The 16,963-nt window shown below is 42.5% G+C and overlaps 1 protein-coding gene across 5 annotated transcripts in view; it reads right to left on the reverse strand.

Annotated features, from left to right (window-relative positions):
* Positions 1-16,963, reverse strand: part of LOC109898960 (protein sidekick-2) — a 651,349-nt gene that overhangs the window by 117,895 nt on the left and 516,491 nt on the right. For all 5 annotated transcript variants that reach the window (XM_031835235.1, XM_031835233.1, XM_031835236.1 and 2 more), the window contains exons 6-8: positions 5,027-5,138; positions 4,518-4,708; positions 4,032-4,115 (exon numbers count right to left, since the gene is read on the reverse strand). In XM_031835235.1, the coding sequence (XP_031691095.1) occupies positions 4,032-4,115; positions 4,518-4,708; positions 5,027-5,138 (387 nt within the window). The remainder of the gene's footprint in view (positions 1-4,031; positions 4,116-4,517; positions 4,709-5,026; positions 5,139-16,963) is intronic.

A 16,963-nucleotide genomic window follows, 5' to 3' on the forward strand; every position in this document is an offset into this window, starting at 1 on the left:
TGTGGACATGTAATCAAAGAGACACAGATAGATACACGTGATCATGCCCTAAACTTATATATGTGGGTCAATATGGTAACTGCCAAAAACAAGGAAACACAAGAGTAAATTAGGGATACAAAGTTTATTGAAAGCAGGTGATTCCACACAGTTGTGGTTCCTGAGTTAATTAAGCAATTAACATCCCATCATGCTTAGGTTCATGTATAAGAATGCCCAGCAGCCCATTATTTTGGCTACCATAGCTAGAAGAGATCTCAGTGACTTTGAATGAAGGGTCTCAAAGACTCATAGCGAGTTTAAAGGATGTGTATGTATGTATGAGTAGGTGTGAGTCTCAGTCACCAGATCTCAACCCAATTGAACACTTATGGGAGATTCTGGAGTGGCGCCTGAGTTTTGGCCACTAGATGGAAGCAGTGAATGTGCAAAGTTTTAGACTGGTTCAATTAACTATTGCATTTTTGTCCGCATTTAAAAAAAAAATCAAGACTGCCCAAATGTGCCTAATTGGTTTATTAATACATGTTCAAGTTCATAACTGTCCACTCTCCTCAAACAATAGCATGGTATTATTTCACTGTAATAGCTACTGTAAATTGGACAGTGCAGTTAGATTAACAAGAATTTAAGCTTTCTGCCCACATCAGATAAGGCTATATCCTGGGAAATGTTATTGTTACTTACAACCTCATGCTAATCACATTAGCCTACATTGGTTGCTCTACTAAAACTTGTTTGATTATGCTGCAGGATTTAGAGGTAATTTGAGGTTTAGTACGGTACCCTGTGTCACCACTTAATTTCTCCAGACCAGCACAAGGGGGAGTTAGAGCACAGAATATGCTTTTAGGTCCTACTGTGTCTCTAATTGTCAATGAATGGGCGACATAAACCTATATAGAAACTGATAATTGTGTACAACTTCAGAATTACTTACTAAAACTGTTGTCCCATTAAGGTTTTTATTATTTTGCTCTTGTAGTACTGTAGCCTACTCCCGACCGGTCATGCTGTACAGCGCCTGAGTGGCACAAAGGTCTAAGACACTGCATAGCAGTGCAAGCTGTTGCTGGTTCAATACCTGTGTGCACGATGGGATTGCCTTGCAGTTCTCCAGCTGTGTCCACTGAAAGCATATGAGGTTCAAGGCACAGGATGAGCCGCAGGGCCATGCACAGAAGACTGACTTAGCCCATTGGGAAGGGAAGAGGAGGAAGTGGAAGTGGGAGTGGGAGGGGGGTTGGACCCCCGCCCCACTGGCAACACTTTTAGGGGTATTGCACTAATAATGGAGCTGACTAGGGAACAGTTCCTGCTGTTCTGTTCTTAGTGCCAGTCTGCATGTTCAAACTAAAACAATGTAACTAATAATGGTATCTTTATGCTTTCGTTAATAAAATAATGATAAAAATACTCTTTCAAAATGCCGATGTTTATTTAGTTATGGATCCATAATGAATTACTATGTTAATAAATATCACTGAATTTCAGAAATATCCTCCAATCATCTATATGCAATTATTGGTAGAGTCACATCATTTTTTTTCAATATACTATAGGCCTACCGTAGGTGACATGAGTCTCACTAGTGTAAAGTAATGTGCTGTTAAAAGTGGTGTAGGTCTTATTTATTAAAAGAGCATATTGAAGTTAGAAGCAATAGGATTTGAAGCAAAGCCTACAACAATTTTAGCACCGTTTCGTGCTGCTCTGAGACAAGCATGGGGACTGGTCTTGGTTGAGGTTAACTGAAATGCATTCCAGGTGACTACCTTATGGAGCTGGTTGAGACAAAGCCAAAAGTGTGCAAAGCTGTCATCGAGGCAAAGGGTGGCTAATTTGAAGAATCTCAAATGTAAAGAATATTTTCATTTGTTTAACACTTTTTTGGTTACTACATGATTCCATATGAGAATTATGTCAGTCAGTCACCTTTTTCACGTAATTTCCGGTCACAACTTGCAGACTTGTTTATGTGCTGCTGTGCGTTTTGTTGCTAACCTTACTTTGCTACCTGACAACTTAACGGTTTTTACTTTTGAATTACTGTTTATATTTTTAGTTTTTCCCTCGCTCAACTTTTTTTCATTGAACTTTTTCACTCCGGATGCTTTATCTGGACGTGGTTCTTCAGGACCTCCACCAACCGAAGCTAAGTGGTAACATTAATATGATGCCTTCTAATTGCAGTCGCTGTACTCATAATATACAGGAGAACGATCGCATTACGGCGAGGATAGCTGTGCTGCAAGTCCAGCTTCAGACGCAATCGTTAGGCAAGGGTAATTTCAGTGTAGGAAAGGATGAAACAGCGTCTGTGCCACCAGTAAGTACAGATAGTAACGTTAGTATAAATCCCCTCGCATGGTCACCGCAGCCGGACAACCTCTCATGGCTTCTGGAGGGAAATGCTGTAGGAATGCTCAACCGGTGTCGCTCATTCATTTGACAGAAACTTTCAACCGGTTCTCCCCACTAAGCAGCGAGTCAGAGTCAGAGGCCGAGCCTTCTCTGGTCTCTACTTCTCCCGTTACGGGGGTCTGAGACGCCGAAGCCTCCCACCATTATCTCTGACAAATTGAAAACCCTAGTCATTGGCGACTCCATTACCTGCAGTATTAGACTTAAAACGAATCATCCAGCGATCATACACTGTTAACCAGGGGGCAGGGCTACCGACGTTAAGGCTAATCTGAAGATGGTGCTGGCTAAAACTAAAACTGGCAAGTGTAGAGAGTATAGAGATATTGTTATCCACGTCGGCACCAACAATGTTAGGATGAAACAGTCAGAAGTCACCAAGCGCAACATAGCTTCAGGTGCAAATCAGCTAGAAAGATGTGTCGGCATCAAGTAATTGTCTCTGGCCCCCTCACAATTAGGGGGAGTGATGAGCTCTACAACTGAGCTCTATGAGCTCTACAGTCTCACAACTCAATCGCTGGTTGAAAACTGTTTTCTGCCCCTCCCAAAAGTGGGTGGGGTTATATCCTGCCTGTTTGGCCCTGTCCGGGGGTATTGTCAGATGGGGCCACAGTGTCTCCCGACCCCTCTTGTCTCAGCCTCCAGTATTTATGCTGCAGTAGTTTAAGTATCGGGACTAGGGTGAGTCTGTTATATCTGGAGTATTTCTCCTGTCTTATCCGGTGTCCTGTGTGAATTTAAGTATGCTATCCTAATTCTCTCTCTCTTTCTTTCTTTCTTTCTTTCTTTCTTTCTTTCTTTCTTTCTTTCTTTCTTTCTTTCTTTCTTTCTTTCTTTCTTTCTTTCTTTCTTTCTTTCTTTCTTTCTTTCTTTCTTTCTTTCTTTCTTTCTCTCTCTCTCTCTCTCTCTCTCTCTCTCTCTCTCTCGGAGGACCAGAGCCCTAGGACCATGCCTCAGGACTACCTGGCCCGATGACTCCTTGTTGTCCCCAGTTCACCTGGTCATGCTGCTGCTCCAGTTTCAACTGTTCTGCCTGCGGCTATGGAACCCTGACCTGTTCACCGGACGTGCTACCTATCCCAGACCTGCTGTTTTCAACTCTCTAGAAACAGCAGGCGCGGTAGAGGTACTCTGAATGATCGGCTATGAAAAGCCAACTGACATTTACTCCTGAGGTGCTGACCTGTTGCACCCTCAACACCCACTGTGATTATTATTATTTGACCCTGCTGGTCATTTATGAACATTTGAACATCTTGGCCATGTTCTGTTATAATCTCCACCCGGCACAGCCAGAAGAGGACTGGCCTCCCTTCATAGCCTGGTTCCTCTCTAGGTTTCTTCCTCGGTTCTGGCCTTTCTAGGGAGTTTTTCCTAGCCACCGTGCTTCTACACCTGCATTGCTTGCTGTTTGGCGTTTTAGGCTGGGTTTCTGTACTGCACTTTGAGATATCAGCTGATGTACGAAGGGCTATATAAATACATTTGATATGTATTATTCATAGTGTTTATGTCTTCACTATTATTATACAATGTAGAAAACCCTGGAATGAGTAGATGTGGCCAAACTTTTGATTGGTACTGTATATGTGCATGTGTCTCACCTCGTGCCTGACAGGGGATATCCACCACTTTCTCCATCTCAGCAATGATGTGTTTCTCTGGTTCCTTCACAAACTGGGGAGGCTCTGAAGGAGAGCGGGAGATATGGTGAGGTAATTGTCAGACAGCTGAAGCAAATAAAAACCTTGAGGAGTACTTAAAGTCTTACACAAATCTCCTGAACATTGCATGATTTACCCAAAACCTTGAAATGCAACACCCCTGTTTCTCAAGATAAAATTCGGCCTTCAGAATCTGTATGGAACGTATATTAATGAACACAAATCAAACAAACCAAACAAAACTATTTAGCCATGCTTACCATGTGCATGTAAATAGGCCCCTGATAGGGCCCAGAGTCATACGCTGTACATGTAATTAGGCCCCTGATAGGCCCCAGAGTCGTACTTTGTACATGTAGGTTGGCCTAGGCCCCGGAGTCGTATTTTGAACATGTAGGTTGGCCTAGGCCCCAGATATATTCATACCTTGAACATGTAGGTAGGCCCCAGCATTGACAGAAGGCACACTGCTGCTGCGGAGGACCACCTCACACTCATAGAACCCTGAGTCACTGACCACAGGGCCGATAATGGTCAGTCTGCGGTTGAAGTCACTCAGACCACTGGTGACCAGAACCCTGTTCTTCCTCCATGTGATGCTGAGTTTGATCAGTGGTCTGGGATGGAAGAGAGAGAGACAGAGAGATACACTCATGATATTGAAAAAGACAGAAATCTATTTACCAAATATCTTTGTGCATTGCATCAGCCAAATACAGACAGATTAGTATTTGACTCATTAATAACTCATTACACATTCGTATAAAAAATAGTTTTTGTCTCAAAATTATCCATCAAAACCAATCAGTCTGGCAGGAAGAAAACAGAGGATTCGTCTGTCAGGAACACAATAGATAATGACAGAGTAGAGACTAGGGAGTGACAGCTAGAGTATGTTGTCACAGTGGGCCTCTGGGGTGGTGGGGGGAGGTTACCTTGCATTCGCGACACACTCCATGGTGACTTCAGACGTGCCTGACACTACACTGGTGTTTGTTGGGGGGATGATTATGGTGGGGGCAATGGGGTCTGCAGGCCCACCAACATCTAGAGAGAGAGAGAAGGAGATATATATTTATATACGTATATGTGACCACATCAGAATCAAACAGTGATCAGTGTACTACATGCAATATAAATGATACAATCTAAAAGGTATGTAGTTCATATTGAGTGTCTCTATGGATGGTCTGCTCTGACTGATTATATAGCCCAGGCTCATTTTCAGGCCGGAGCCGTGTTGTCCATTTACATGTCAGTCTTAATCTAAAATAGATTTTTTTTTTTATCCTCATTAACATACAGTACCCTCTAATGAGAAAGTGAAAACACTTTTTTTTAGATATGAATGTCCTTGAGTGGCCGAGCTAGAGCACGGACTTGAACCCGATCAAACATCTCTGAAGAGACCTGAAAATACTTTTGGAGCAACGCTCCAGGATCTGCAGAAAAGAATGGGAGAAACTCCCCAAATACAGGTCGGGCAAGCTTGTAGCATCATACCCAAGAAGACTTGAGGCTCTTAACGCTGCCAAAGGTCTGAATACTTATGTAAATGTAATATTTCAGGTTAGAAGCTTTGACAAATGTACATTTCAAAAAACATTTCCTAAAACCTGGTTTTGCCTTGTCATTATGGGGTATTATGCTGATGAGGGGAAAAAACTATTTAATCAACTCAGCAAAAAAAAGAAACGTCCCCCTTTCAGGACTTTGTTTTTCAAAGATAATTAGTAAAAATCCAAATAACTTCTCAGATCTTAATTGAAAAGGGTTTAAACACGGTTTCCCATGCTTGTTCAATGAACCATAAACAATTAATGAACATGCACCCGTGGAACGGTTATTAAGACACTAACAGCTTACAGACGGTAGGCAATTAAGGTCACAGTTATGAAAACTTAGAACACTAAAAAGGCCTTTCTACTGACTATGAAAGACACCAAAAGAAAGATGCCCAGGGTCCCTGCTCATCTGCGTGAATGTGCCTTAGGCATGCTGCAAGGAGGCATGAGGACTGCAGATGTGGCCAGGGCAATAAATTGCAATGTCCGTACTGTGAGACGCCTAAGACAGCTCTACAGGGAGACAGGACGGACAGCGGATAGTCCTAGCAGTGGCAGACCACGTGTAACAACACCTACACAGGATTGATATATCCGAACATCACACCTGCGAGACAGGTACAGGATGGCAACAACAACTGCCCGAGTTACACCAGGAATGCACAATCCCTCCATCAGTGCTCAGACAGTCTGCAATAGGCTGAGAGAGGCTGGACTGAGGGCTTGTAGGCCTGTTGTAAGGCAGGTCCTCACCAGTTAATGTCTCAGTTGTTGAATCTTATGTTCATACAAATATTTACACATGTTAAGTTTGTAAACACAGTTGACAGTGAGGACTTTTCTTTTTCTTGCTGAGTTTCCATTTTAGAATAAGGCTGTAACAAAATGTGGAAAAATTCAAGGGGTCTGAATACTTTCCGAATGCACTGTATTTCTGTTCTGACAAAGCAGAGGTGAACATCCTATACTACCATCCCACTGGGCACAATCTGGTTGAATCAACATTGTTTCAACGTAATTTTTCAACCTATTGTGACGTGGAACCTGTGTGGTAAATACATTTGATTTTTAAAAAGTCAACAACCTAAACTTTTTTTTTATCGCCCCCAGAAACCTACTTTTACTCTCTGTTACGAACGTTCTAGACGACCAATTCTCATAGCTTTTAGCCATACCCTTATCCTACTCCTCCTTTGTTCCTCTGGTGATGTAGAGGTGAATACAGGCACTGCAGTGCCTTGCTCCACTCCTATTCCCCAGGCGCTCTCATATGATGACTTCTGTAACCGTAATAGCCTTGGTTTCATGCATGTTAACATTAGAAGCCTCATCCCTAAGTTTGTTTTATTCACAGCTTTAGCACACTCTGCCAACCGGATGTTCTAGCCGTGTCTGAATCCTGGCTTAGGAAGACCACCAAAAATTCTGAAATCTTCATCCCTAACTATAACATTTTCAGACAAGATAGAACGGCCAAAGGGGGCGGTGTTGCAACCTACTGCAAAGATAGCCTGCAGACTTCTGTCCTACTATCCAGGTCTGTACCTAAACAATTTCAACTTCTACTTTTAAAAATCCACCTCTCTAAAAACAAGTCTCTCACCGTTGCCGCCTGCTATAGACCACCCTCTGCCCCAGCTGTGCTCTGGACACAGTATGTGAACTGATTGCCCCCCATCTATCTTCAGAGCTCGTGCTGCTAGGTGACCTAAACTGGAACATGCTTAAAACCTCTTGAAGCTAGGGGGCAATATTTTTAAGTTTGGAAAAATAACGTAAGTAAACGGCCTATTTCTCATGACCAGATGCTAGAATATGCATAGATTAAGATAGAAAACACTCTAACGTTTACAAAAGTGTACAAATATTGTCTGTGGGTATAACAGAACTGATATTGCAGGCGAAAGCCTGAGGATAATTCAATCAGGAAGAGCCTTTTATTTTGAAACCTCTGTGTTCCTATGCGTGCTTGTCCTCTATTTAAAGGTATATCAACCAGATTCCTTTTTCTGGGGCTTCCCTAAGGTGTCAACAGTCTTTAGACATAGTTTCCGGCTTTTATTTTGAAAAATGAGCGTGAAGGATCACATTGCGTAGTGGAGAGGTGGGGGCTCTCAGAGTGAGATGGTACCCAATTGAGTGAAGCGGTCATTGTTCCTCCCGCTGTTTTGGAAAAAGCTACACACTCGGTTGATATATTATCAGATGTATATTTTAAAAACTACCTGAGGAATGATTATAAAAAACGTTTGACATGTTTCTGTGGACATTATGAAGACTATTTCCGTCTGCGTTGTCGTGACCTCTCTTTCCTGTGGATTTCTGAACATAACGCGACAAACAAACGTTGGTATTTTGGGTATAAAAATAATCTTTATGGAACAAAAGGAACATTTGCTGTGTAACTGGGAGTATCGTGAGTGAAAACATCTGAAGATCATCAAAGGTAAACGGTTCATTTGATTGCTTTTCTGATTTTCGTGACCAAGCTTCCTGATGCTGGGTGTACACAATGCTATGTTAGGCTATCGATAAACTTACTCAAACGCTTGGATTGCTTTCGCTATAAAGCATAATTTCAAAATCTGAGACGACAGGGTGATTAACAAAAGGCTAAACTGTCTTTCAAAATATTGCACTTGTGATTTATTGCACTTGTGATTTCATGAATATGAATGTTTTCTAGTTATATTATTTGACTATGCTATTCAGCGGTTGCAGACGAAAATTATCCCGCTACAGGGATTGGTAGTGTCAAGAAGTTAACATCCCAGCCAACCTACAATTTAAGCTTGATGCCCTCAATCTCACACAAATTATCAATGAACCTACCAGGTACCACCCCAAAGCCGTAAACACGGGCAACCTCATAGATATCATCCTAACCAACTTGCCCTCTAAATACTCTGCTGTTTTCAACCAAGATCTCAGCGATCACTGCCTCATTGACTGCATCCGTAATGGGTCAGCGGTCAAACGACCTCCACTCATTAATTTTGCCCTTGGTTCTCTCCAGACCTGACTGCCCTTAACCAACACAAAAACATCCTATGGCATTCTGCATTAGCATCAAACAGTCCCCGTGATATGCAACTTCTCAGGGAAGCTAGAAACCTCTATACACAGGCAGTTAGAAAAGCCAAGGCTAGCTTTTTAAAGCAGACATTTGCTTCCTGCAACACAAACTCAAAAAAGTTTTGAGACACCGTGAAGTCCATGGAGAATAAGAACTCCTCCTCCCAGCTGCCCACTGCATAGAGGCTAGGAAACACTGTCACCACCGATAAATCCACTATAATTGAGAATTTCAATAAGCTTTTTTCTACGACTGGCCAAGCTTTCCACCTGGCTACCCCTAACCCGGTCAACAGCACTGCACCCCCCAAAGCAACTCGCCCAAGCCTTCCCCATTTTTCCTTCTCCCAAATCCAGTCAGCTGATGTTCTGAAAAAGCTGCAAAATCTGGTCCCCTACAAATCAGCGGGGCTAGACAATCTGGACCCTTTCATTCAAAAATTATCTGACGAAATTGTTGCAATCCCTATTACTAGCCTGTTCAACCTCTCTTTCGTGTTGTCTAAGATTCCCAAAGATTGGAAAGCAGCTGCGGTCATCCCCCTCTTCAAAGGGGGGGACACTTATGACCCAATCTGCTAAAGACCTTTATCTATCCTACCCTGCCTTTCTAAGGTCTTCGAAAGCCAATTCAACAAACAGATTACCGACCATTTCGAATCCCACCATACCTTCTACGCTATGCAATCTGGTTTCAGAGCTGGTCATGGGTGCATCTCAGCCACGCTCAAGGTCCTAAACGATATCTTAACCACCATCAATAATAAACAATACTGTGCAGCCGTATTCATTGACCTGGCCAAGGCTTTCGACTCTGTCAATCACCACATCCTCATCGGCAGACTCGATAGCCTTGGTTTATCAAATGATTGCCTCGCCTGGTTCACCAACTACTTCTCTGATAAGAGTTCAGTGTGTCAAATCGGAGGGCCTGTTGTCCGGGCTTCTGGCAGTCTCTATGGGGGTGCGACAGGGTTCAATTCTTGGACCGACTCTCTTCTCTGTATACATCAATGATGTCACTCTTGCTGCTGGTGAATCTCTGATCCACCTCTACGCAGACGACACCATTCTGTATACTTCTGGCCCTTCTTTGAACACTGTGTTAACAACCCTCCAGATGAGTTTCAATGCCATACAACTCTCCTTCCGTGGCCTCCAATTGCTCTTAAATACAAATAAAACTAAATGCATGCTCTTCAACCGATCGCTGACTGCACCTGCCCGCCCATCCAACATCACTACTCTGGACGGTTCTGACTTAGAATATGTGGACAACTACTAATACCTAGGTGTCTGGTTAGACTGTAAACTCTCCTTCCAGACTCACATCAAACATCTCCAATCCAAATCTAGAATTGGCTTCCTATTTCGCAACAAGCATCCTTCATTCATGCTGCCAAACATACTCTTGTAAAACTGTCCCTCCTACCGATCCTCGACTTTGTCGATGTAATTTACAAAATAGCCTCCAATACCCTACAGTCTATCACAGTGCCATCTGTTTTGTCACCAAAGCCCCATATACTACCCACCACTGCGACTTGTACTCTCACGTTGGCTGGCCCTCGCTTCCTACTCGTCTCCAAACCCACTGGCTCCAGGTCATCTACAAGACTATGCTAGGTGAAGTCCCCCCTTATCTCAGCTCGCTGATCACCATAACAGCACCCACCTGTAGCACGCGCTCCAGCAGGTATATATTTCTGGTCACCCCCAAAACCAATTCTTCCTTTGGCCGCCTCTCCTTCCAGTTCTCTGCTGCCAATGACTGCAACGAACTACAAAAATCTCTGAAACTGGAAACACTTATCTCTCTCACTAGTGTTAAGCACCAGCTGTCAGAGCAGCTCACAGATTACTGCACCTGTACATAGCCCATCTATAATTTAGCCCAAACAACTACCTCTTGCCCTACTGTATTTATTTATTTATTTATTTTGCTCCTTTGCACCCCATTATTTCTATCTCTACCTTGCACATTCTTCCACTGCAAATCTACCATTCCAGTGTTTTACTTGCTATACTGTATTTACTTCGCCACCATTGCCTTTTTTTGCCTTTACCTCCCTTATCTCACGTCATTTGCTCATGTTCTATGTAGACTTATTTTTCTACTGTATTATTGACTGTATGTTTGTTTTACTCCATGTGTAACTCTGTGTTGTTGAATGTGTCGAACTGCTTTGCTTTATCTTGGCCAGGTCGCAACTTGTTCTCAACTTGCCTACCTGGTTAAATAAAGGTGAAATACATTTTTTTTTTTTTTAACTGCTGTTTGGATTATGTCAACCTGGTGACCAATTTTTACCACACAATAAATAAATATTATATTATTATAATCATAAAATATTATGAATTTGTACATTTGAAACAACGTCAGATCTTTAACATTTTATCCAGAAAAATAAAACAATATCCTGGGCAGCACCTCCTACTGGAGAGTTGATCTATCATCTGTTATCAATTATCAAATCAAATCAAATCTTATTTGTCACATACACATGGTTAGCAGATGTTAGTGTGAGTGTAGCGAAATGCTTGTGCTTCTAGTTCCGACAATGCAGTAATAACCAACAAGTAATCTAGCTAACAATTCCAAAACTACTACCTTATAGACACAAGTGTAAGGGGATAAAGAATATGTACATAAAGATATATGAATGAGTGATGGTACAGAGCGGCATAGGCAAGATACAGTAGATGGTATTGAGTGCATATGAGATACAAATGAGATACATATGAGATGAGTATGTAAACAAAGTGGCATAGTTAAAGTGGCTAGTGATACATGTATTACATAAGGATGCAGTAGATGATATAGAGTACAGTATATACATATACATATGAGATGAATAATGTAGGGTATGTAAACATTATATTAGGTAGCATTGTTTAAAGTGGCTAGTGATATATTAGCCCAATTATGGCTCCCATTTTATGTTTTAACCAAGCCCTGCTTAGCTAGAAATGTGTCACTGACTACTGCCAATGTGCTATGGTGAGAATGATTATTGAGAGATCTCTTAACACTAAATACATTCACTGTTGCTATTTCAGTCATTTGAAAAGGTAGTTTTAGCAGAGCAAATGAAATGTAACCATACATTACAAATCATAAATTATTACTACATATTTATGCCTACAGCTATGGTTTCAATTCAACCCAGTGTTAAACCAAAAATACACAATGCATACAGGCCTAGGGTTTCAAGCTTTGGTTGATTTTGAATGTAATTTTCAAGTTAATATGTTCGATTCACATCTCCACGTCAACCAAACAAGTTAAAGAATAGGATGAAATGAAATTAAACTTTGATTTGCATTTGACTTGATCCTATTCATTAAGTTAGATTTTTGGTTGAGATGGAGACATTAATTCAACATATCAAATTTCTTTTTTTTGACAAACTGGATTGTGATTGGTTGTCAACGCAACCAAATATCAACATTGAAGGAAATGTATCTAATGCTTGGATAGCTCTATCTGTGCAATTAACTTAGTCTGGCTTTAATTCCAGTTTGTCGACAAATTAATAATTGATATGTTGAATTGACATCTCCATCTCAACCAAAAATCTAGGTTAAAGAACAGGACTAAATCAAATAAAACTTTAAAACGTTTTAAAAAACTTTAAAAATTTGATTTGATTTAGGCCTACTCTGATTGAAATGGAGACTGAATCCAACATATCAATGATTAATTTGTAGACAAACTGGAATTAAAGCCAGACTAATTCAGTGGCACAAAAGTTACATCTCCATCAAATGTTGATATTTGGTTGTGTTGAAAACCAAACAAAATTCAATAACACTTTTGCAATACACTAGTTACAGTGGCTTGCGAAAGTGTTCACCCCCCTATGGCATTTTTCTTTACCTTACAACCTGGAATTTAAATAGATTTTGGGGGGGTTGGTATCATTTGATTTACACAATGTGCCTACCACATTGAAAAAAACTGAAACCTTTAGCATGCATAACTATTCACCCCCCCAAAGTCAATACTTGTAGAGTCACCTTTTGCAGCAATTACAGCTGCAAGTCTCTTGGGGTATGTCTCTATAAGCTTGGCACATCTAGCCACTGGGATTTTTGCCCATTCTTCAAAGCAAAACTGCTCCAGCTCCTTAAAGTTGGATGGGTTCGGCTGATGTAAAGCATTCTTTAAGTCATACCACAGATTCTCAATTGGATTGAGGTCTGGGCTTTGACTAGGCCATTCCAACACATTCAGATGTTTCCCCTTAAACCACTCAAGTGTTGCTTTACCAGTATGCTTAGGGTCATTGTCCTGCTGGAAGGTGAACCTCCGTCCCAGTCTCAAATCTCTGGAAGACTGAAACAGGTTTCCCTCAAGAATTTCCCTGTATTTAGCAGCATCCATCATTCCTTCAATTCTGACCAGTATCCCAGTCCCTGCCGAGGAAAAACATCCCCACGGCAGGATTCTACCACCACCATGCTTCACTGTGGGGATGGTGTCTCGGGGTGATGAGAGGTTTTGGGTTTGCGCCAGACAGAGTTTTCCTTGATGGCGAAAAAGCTCAATTTTAGGCTCATCTGACCAGTGTACATTCTTCCAAATGTTTGGGGAGTCTCCCACATGCCTTTTGGCGAACACCAAACGTGTTTGCTTATTTTTTTCAAAACCAATGGCTTTTTTCTGGCCACACTTCTCTAAAGCCCAGGTCTGTGGAGTGTACAGCTTAAAGTGGTCCTATGGACATATTCTCCAATCTCCCCTGTGGAGCTTTACAGCTCCTTCAGGGTTATCTTTGGTATCTTTGTTGCCTCTCTGATTAATGCCCTCCTTGCCTGGTGTGTGAGTTTTGCTGGACGGCCCTCTCTTGGAAGGTTTGTTGTGGTGCCATATTCTTACCATTTTTAAATAATGGATTTAATGGTGCTCCGTGTGATGGTCAATGTTCCGGATATTTTTTTATAACACAACCCTGACCTGTACTTCTCCACAACTTTGGCCCTGACCTGTTTGGAGAGCTCCTTGGTCTTCATGGTGTCGCTTGCTTGGTGGAGCCCCTTGCCTTGTGGTGTTGCAGACTCTGGGGCCTTTCATAACAGGTGTACATATACTGACATCATGTGACAGATCATGTAACACTTAGATTGCACACAGGTGGACTTTATTTAACTAATTATGTGACTTCTGAAGGTAATTGGTTGCACCAGATTTTGGGGCTTCAAATCAAATCAAAGTTTATCGGTCCGTGCGCCGAATACAACAGGTGAACAGTGAAATGATTGCTTACAGGCTCTAACCAATGGTGCGGAAAAAAATGTGTGTGCGTGTGTGTAGGTAAGTAAAGAAATAAATAAAACGAGTAAAAATACATTTGAAAAAAGAGTAGCAAGGCTACATACAGACACCTGTTAGTCAGGCTTATTGAGGTAGTATGTACATGTAGGTCTCGTTAAAGTGACTATGCATATATGATGAACAGAGAGTAGCAGAAGCATAAAAAGAGGGGTTGGTGGGAGGTGGGACACAATGCAGATAGCCCGGTTAGCCAATGTGCAGGAGCACTGGTTGGTCGGGCACAATTTAGGTAGTATGTACATGAATGAATAGTTAAAGTGACTATGCATATAAGATAAACAGAGAGTAGCAGCAGTGTAAAAGAGGGGTTGGGGGGGCACACAATGCAAATAGTCCGGTACTTATTTTCCACCATCATTTGCAAATAAATTCATTAAAAATCCTACAATGTGATTTTCTGGATTTTTTTCCTTCTCATTTTGTCTGTCATAGTTGAAGTGTACCTATGATGAAAATTACAGGGCTCTCTCATCTTTTTAAGTGGGAGAACTTGCACAATTGGTGGCTGACTAAATCATTTTTTGCCCCACTGTATGAGATGAGTAATGTAGGGTATGTAATCATAACATAAAATGTGGCATTGTTTAAAGTGACTAGTGATAAATGTATTACATCCAATTATTAAAGTGGCAAGTCAGTATGTTGGCAGTTAGTGATGGCTGTTAAACAGTCTGATGGCATTGAGATAGAAGCTGTTTTTCAGTCTCTCGGTCCCAGATTTGATGCACCTGTACTGACCTCGCCTTCTGGATGATAGCGGGGTGGTTGTTGTCCTTGATGATCTTTTTCGTCTTCCTGTGACATCGGGTGATGTAGGTGTAATGGAGGGCATGTAGGCCGCACTACTGCATTGTGCAGGCCGCACTACTCTCTGGAGAGCCTTACGGTTATGGGCGGAGCAGTTGCCGTACCAGGTAGTGACACAGCCCGACAGAATGCTCTCGATTGTGTTTCTGTAAAAGTTTGTGTTTTCAGTGACAAGCAAAATTTCTTCAGACTCCTGAGGTTGAAGAGGCACTGCTGTGTCTTCTTCACCATGCTGTCTGTGTGGGTGGACAATTTCATTTTGTCAGTGATGTGTACGCCGAGGAACTTAACTTTCCGCCATCTCCACTAATGTCCTGTCGACGTGTATAGGGGGGTGCTCCCTCTGCTGTTTCCTGAAGACCACAATCATCTCCTTAGTTTTGTTGACGTTGAGTGTGAGGTTATTTTCCTGACACCACACTCCGAGGGCCCTCACGCCCTCCCTGTAGGCCGTCTCGTCGTTGTTGGAAATCAAGCCTACCACTGTAGTGTCGTCTGCAAACTTGATGATTGAGTTGGAGGCGTGCATGGCCACGTAGTCATGGGTGAACAGGGAGTACAAGAGAGGGCTGAAGAACGCAGCCTTGTGGGGCCCAAGTGTTGAGGATCAGCGAGGTGGAGATGTTGCTTCCTACCCTCACCACCTGAGGAGGAAGCCCGTCATAAAGTCCAGGACCAAGATGCACAGGGTGGGGTCGAGACCCAGGGTCTCAATGTTAATGATGAGTTTGGAGGGTACTAAGGTGTTAAATTATGAGCTGTAGTCAATGAACAGCATTCTTGCATAGGTATTCATCTTGTTCAGATGGGATAGGGCAGTGTGCAGTGTGATTCCCTTTGCGTCGGCTGTTGACCTATTGGGGAGGTAGGCAGATTGGAGTGGGTCTAGGGTATCAGGTAGGGTGGAGGTGATATGATCCTTGACTCTCAAAACACTTCATGGTAGTACCTTAGCTTTCTTGGGGACAGGAACAATGGTGGCCCTCTTGAAGCATGTGGGCACAGCAGACTTTGATAGGGATTGATTGAATATGTCTGTAAACACACCAGCCAGCTGGTCTGCACATGCTCTGAGGAAGAGGCTTGGGATGCTGTCTGGGCCAGCCGCCTTGCGAGGGTTAACACGTTTAAATGTTTTTACTCACGTTGGCCATGGTGAAGGAGAGCCCACAGGTTTTGGTAGCGGGCCGTGTCACTGGCACTGTATTCTCCTCAAAGCGAGCAAAGAAGTTGTTTAATTTGTCTGGGAGCAAGACGTCGGTGTTTTATTTGTTTGTAATCTTTGATTGACTGTAGACCATGTCACATACGTATCGTGTTTGAGCCGTTGAATTGCGACCCTACTTTGTCTCTATACTGACGCTTAGCTTTACTGACCTTGTGGGGATATTGGGGCATTTCTGGAACCATCACAGATAGTGATATATGCACACGTGCGCACACACACACACACACACACACACACACACACACACACACACACACACACACACACACACACACACACACACTCTGGCAAGGGCTTTGTGTCCTTCACAGGGGCAAAAAAGTGTCTCTCTCTCTCTCTCTGACATTCCTCCCCCTGTCCTGTCCTGCCATGCCGAGCCCCCCCCCCCACTGACTCTCCCTCCTCTCTACCACCAGCCATACATACCAGACAGACAGTACATACATACTGACTCTGACTGCTCTGTTCTGTCTGCTCTTGTCTGTTTGTCTGGTCTGTCTGGTATGTCTGTTTTGTTCCGTCTGGTCTGACTGTTCTGTCTGCTCTGTTCTGGTCTGTCTGCTCAGTTCCGGTCCCTCTACTCATCAACTAGCTCTACTCATCTGAGATCTACTGTCTGGGTCTGAGTTCTGTTCTAATCAACACTCCCCCTGCACTGTGCCATAGGTAATGTCTGCTCCCTCTTTAATTATAGATGTGACGATAGTCATGTCTATATTAGGCATTGGATGAAGCACAGTGTTAAATTCAAATCTCTATGAAAATGTGCAAATCAACTTTATTGGAGGTACATAAACCTTTGCCAAGTGTGTGCAAAGCTGTCATCAAAGCAAAGGGTGGCTACTTTGAATAATCTCAA

Source organism: Oncorhynchus kisutch, linkage group LG11, assembly GCF_002021735.2.
Source record: "Oncorhynchus kisutch isolate 150728-3 linkage group LG11, Okis_V2, whole genome shotgun sequence".
NCBI lineage: Eukaryota > Metazoa > Chordata > Actinopteri > Salmoniformes > Salmonidae > Oncorhynchus > Oncorhynchus kisutch.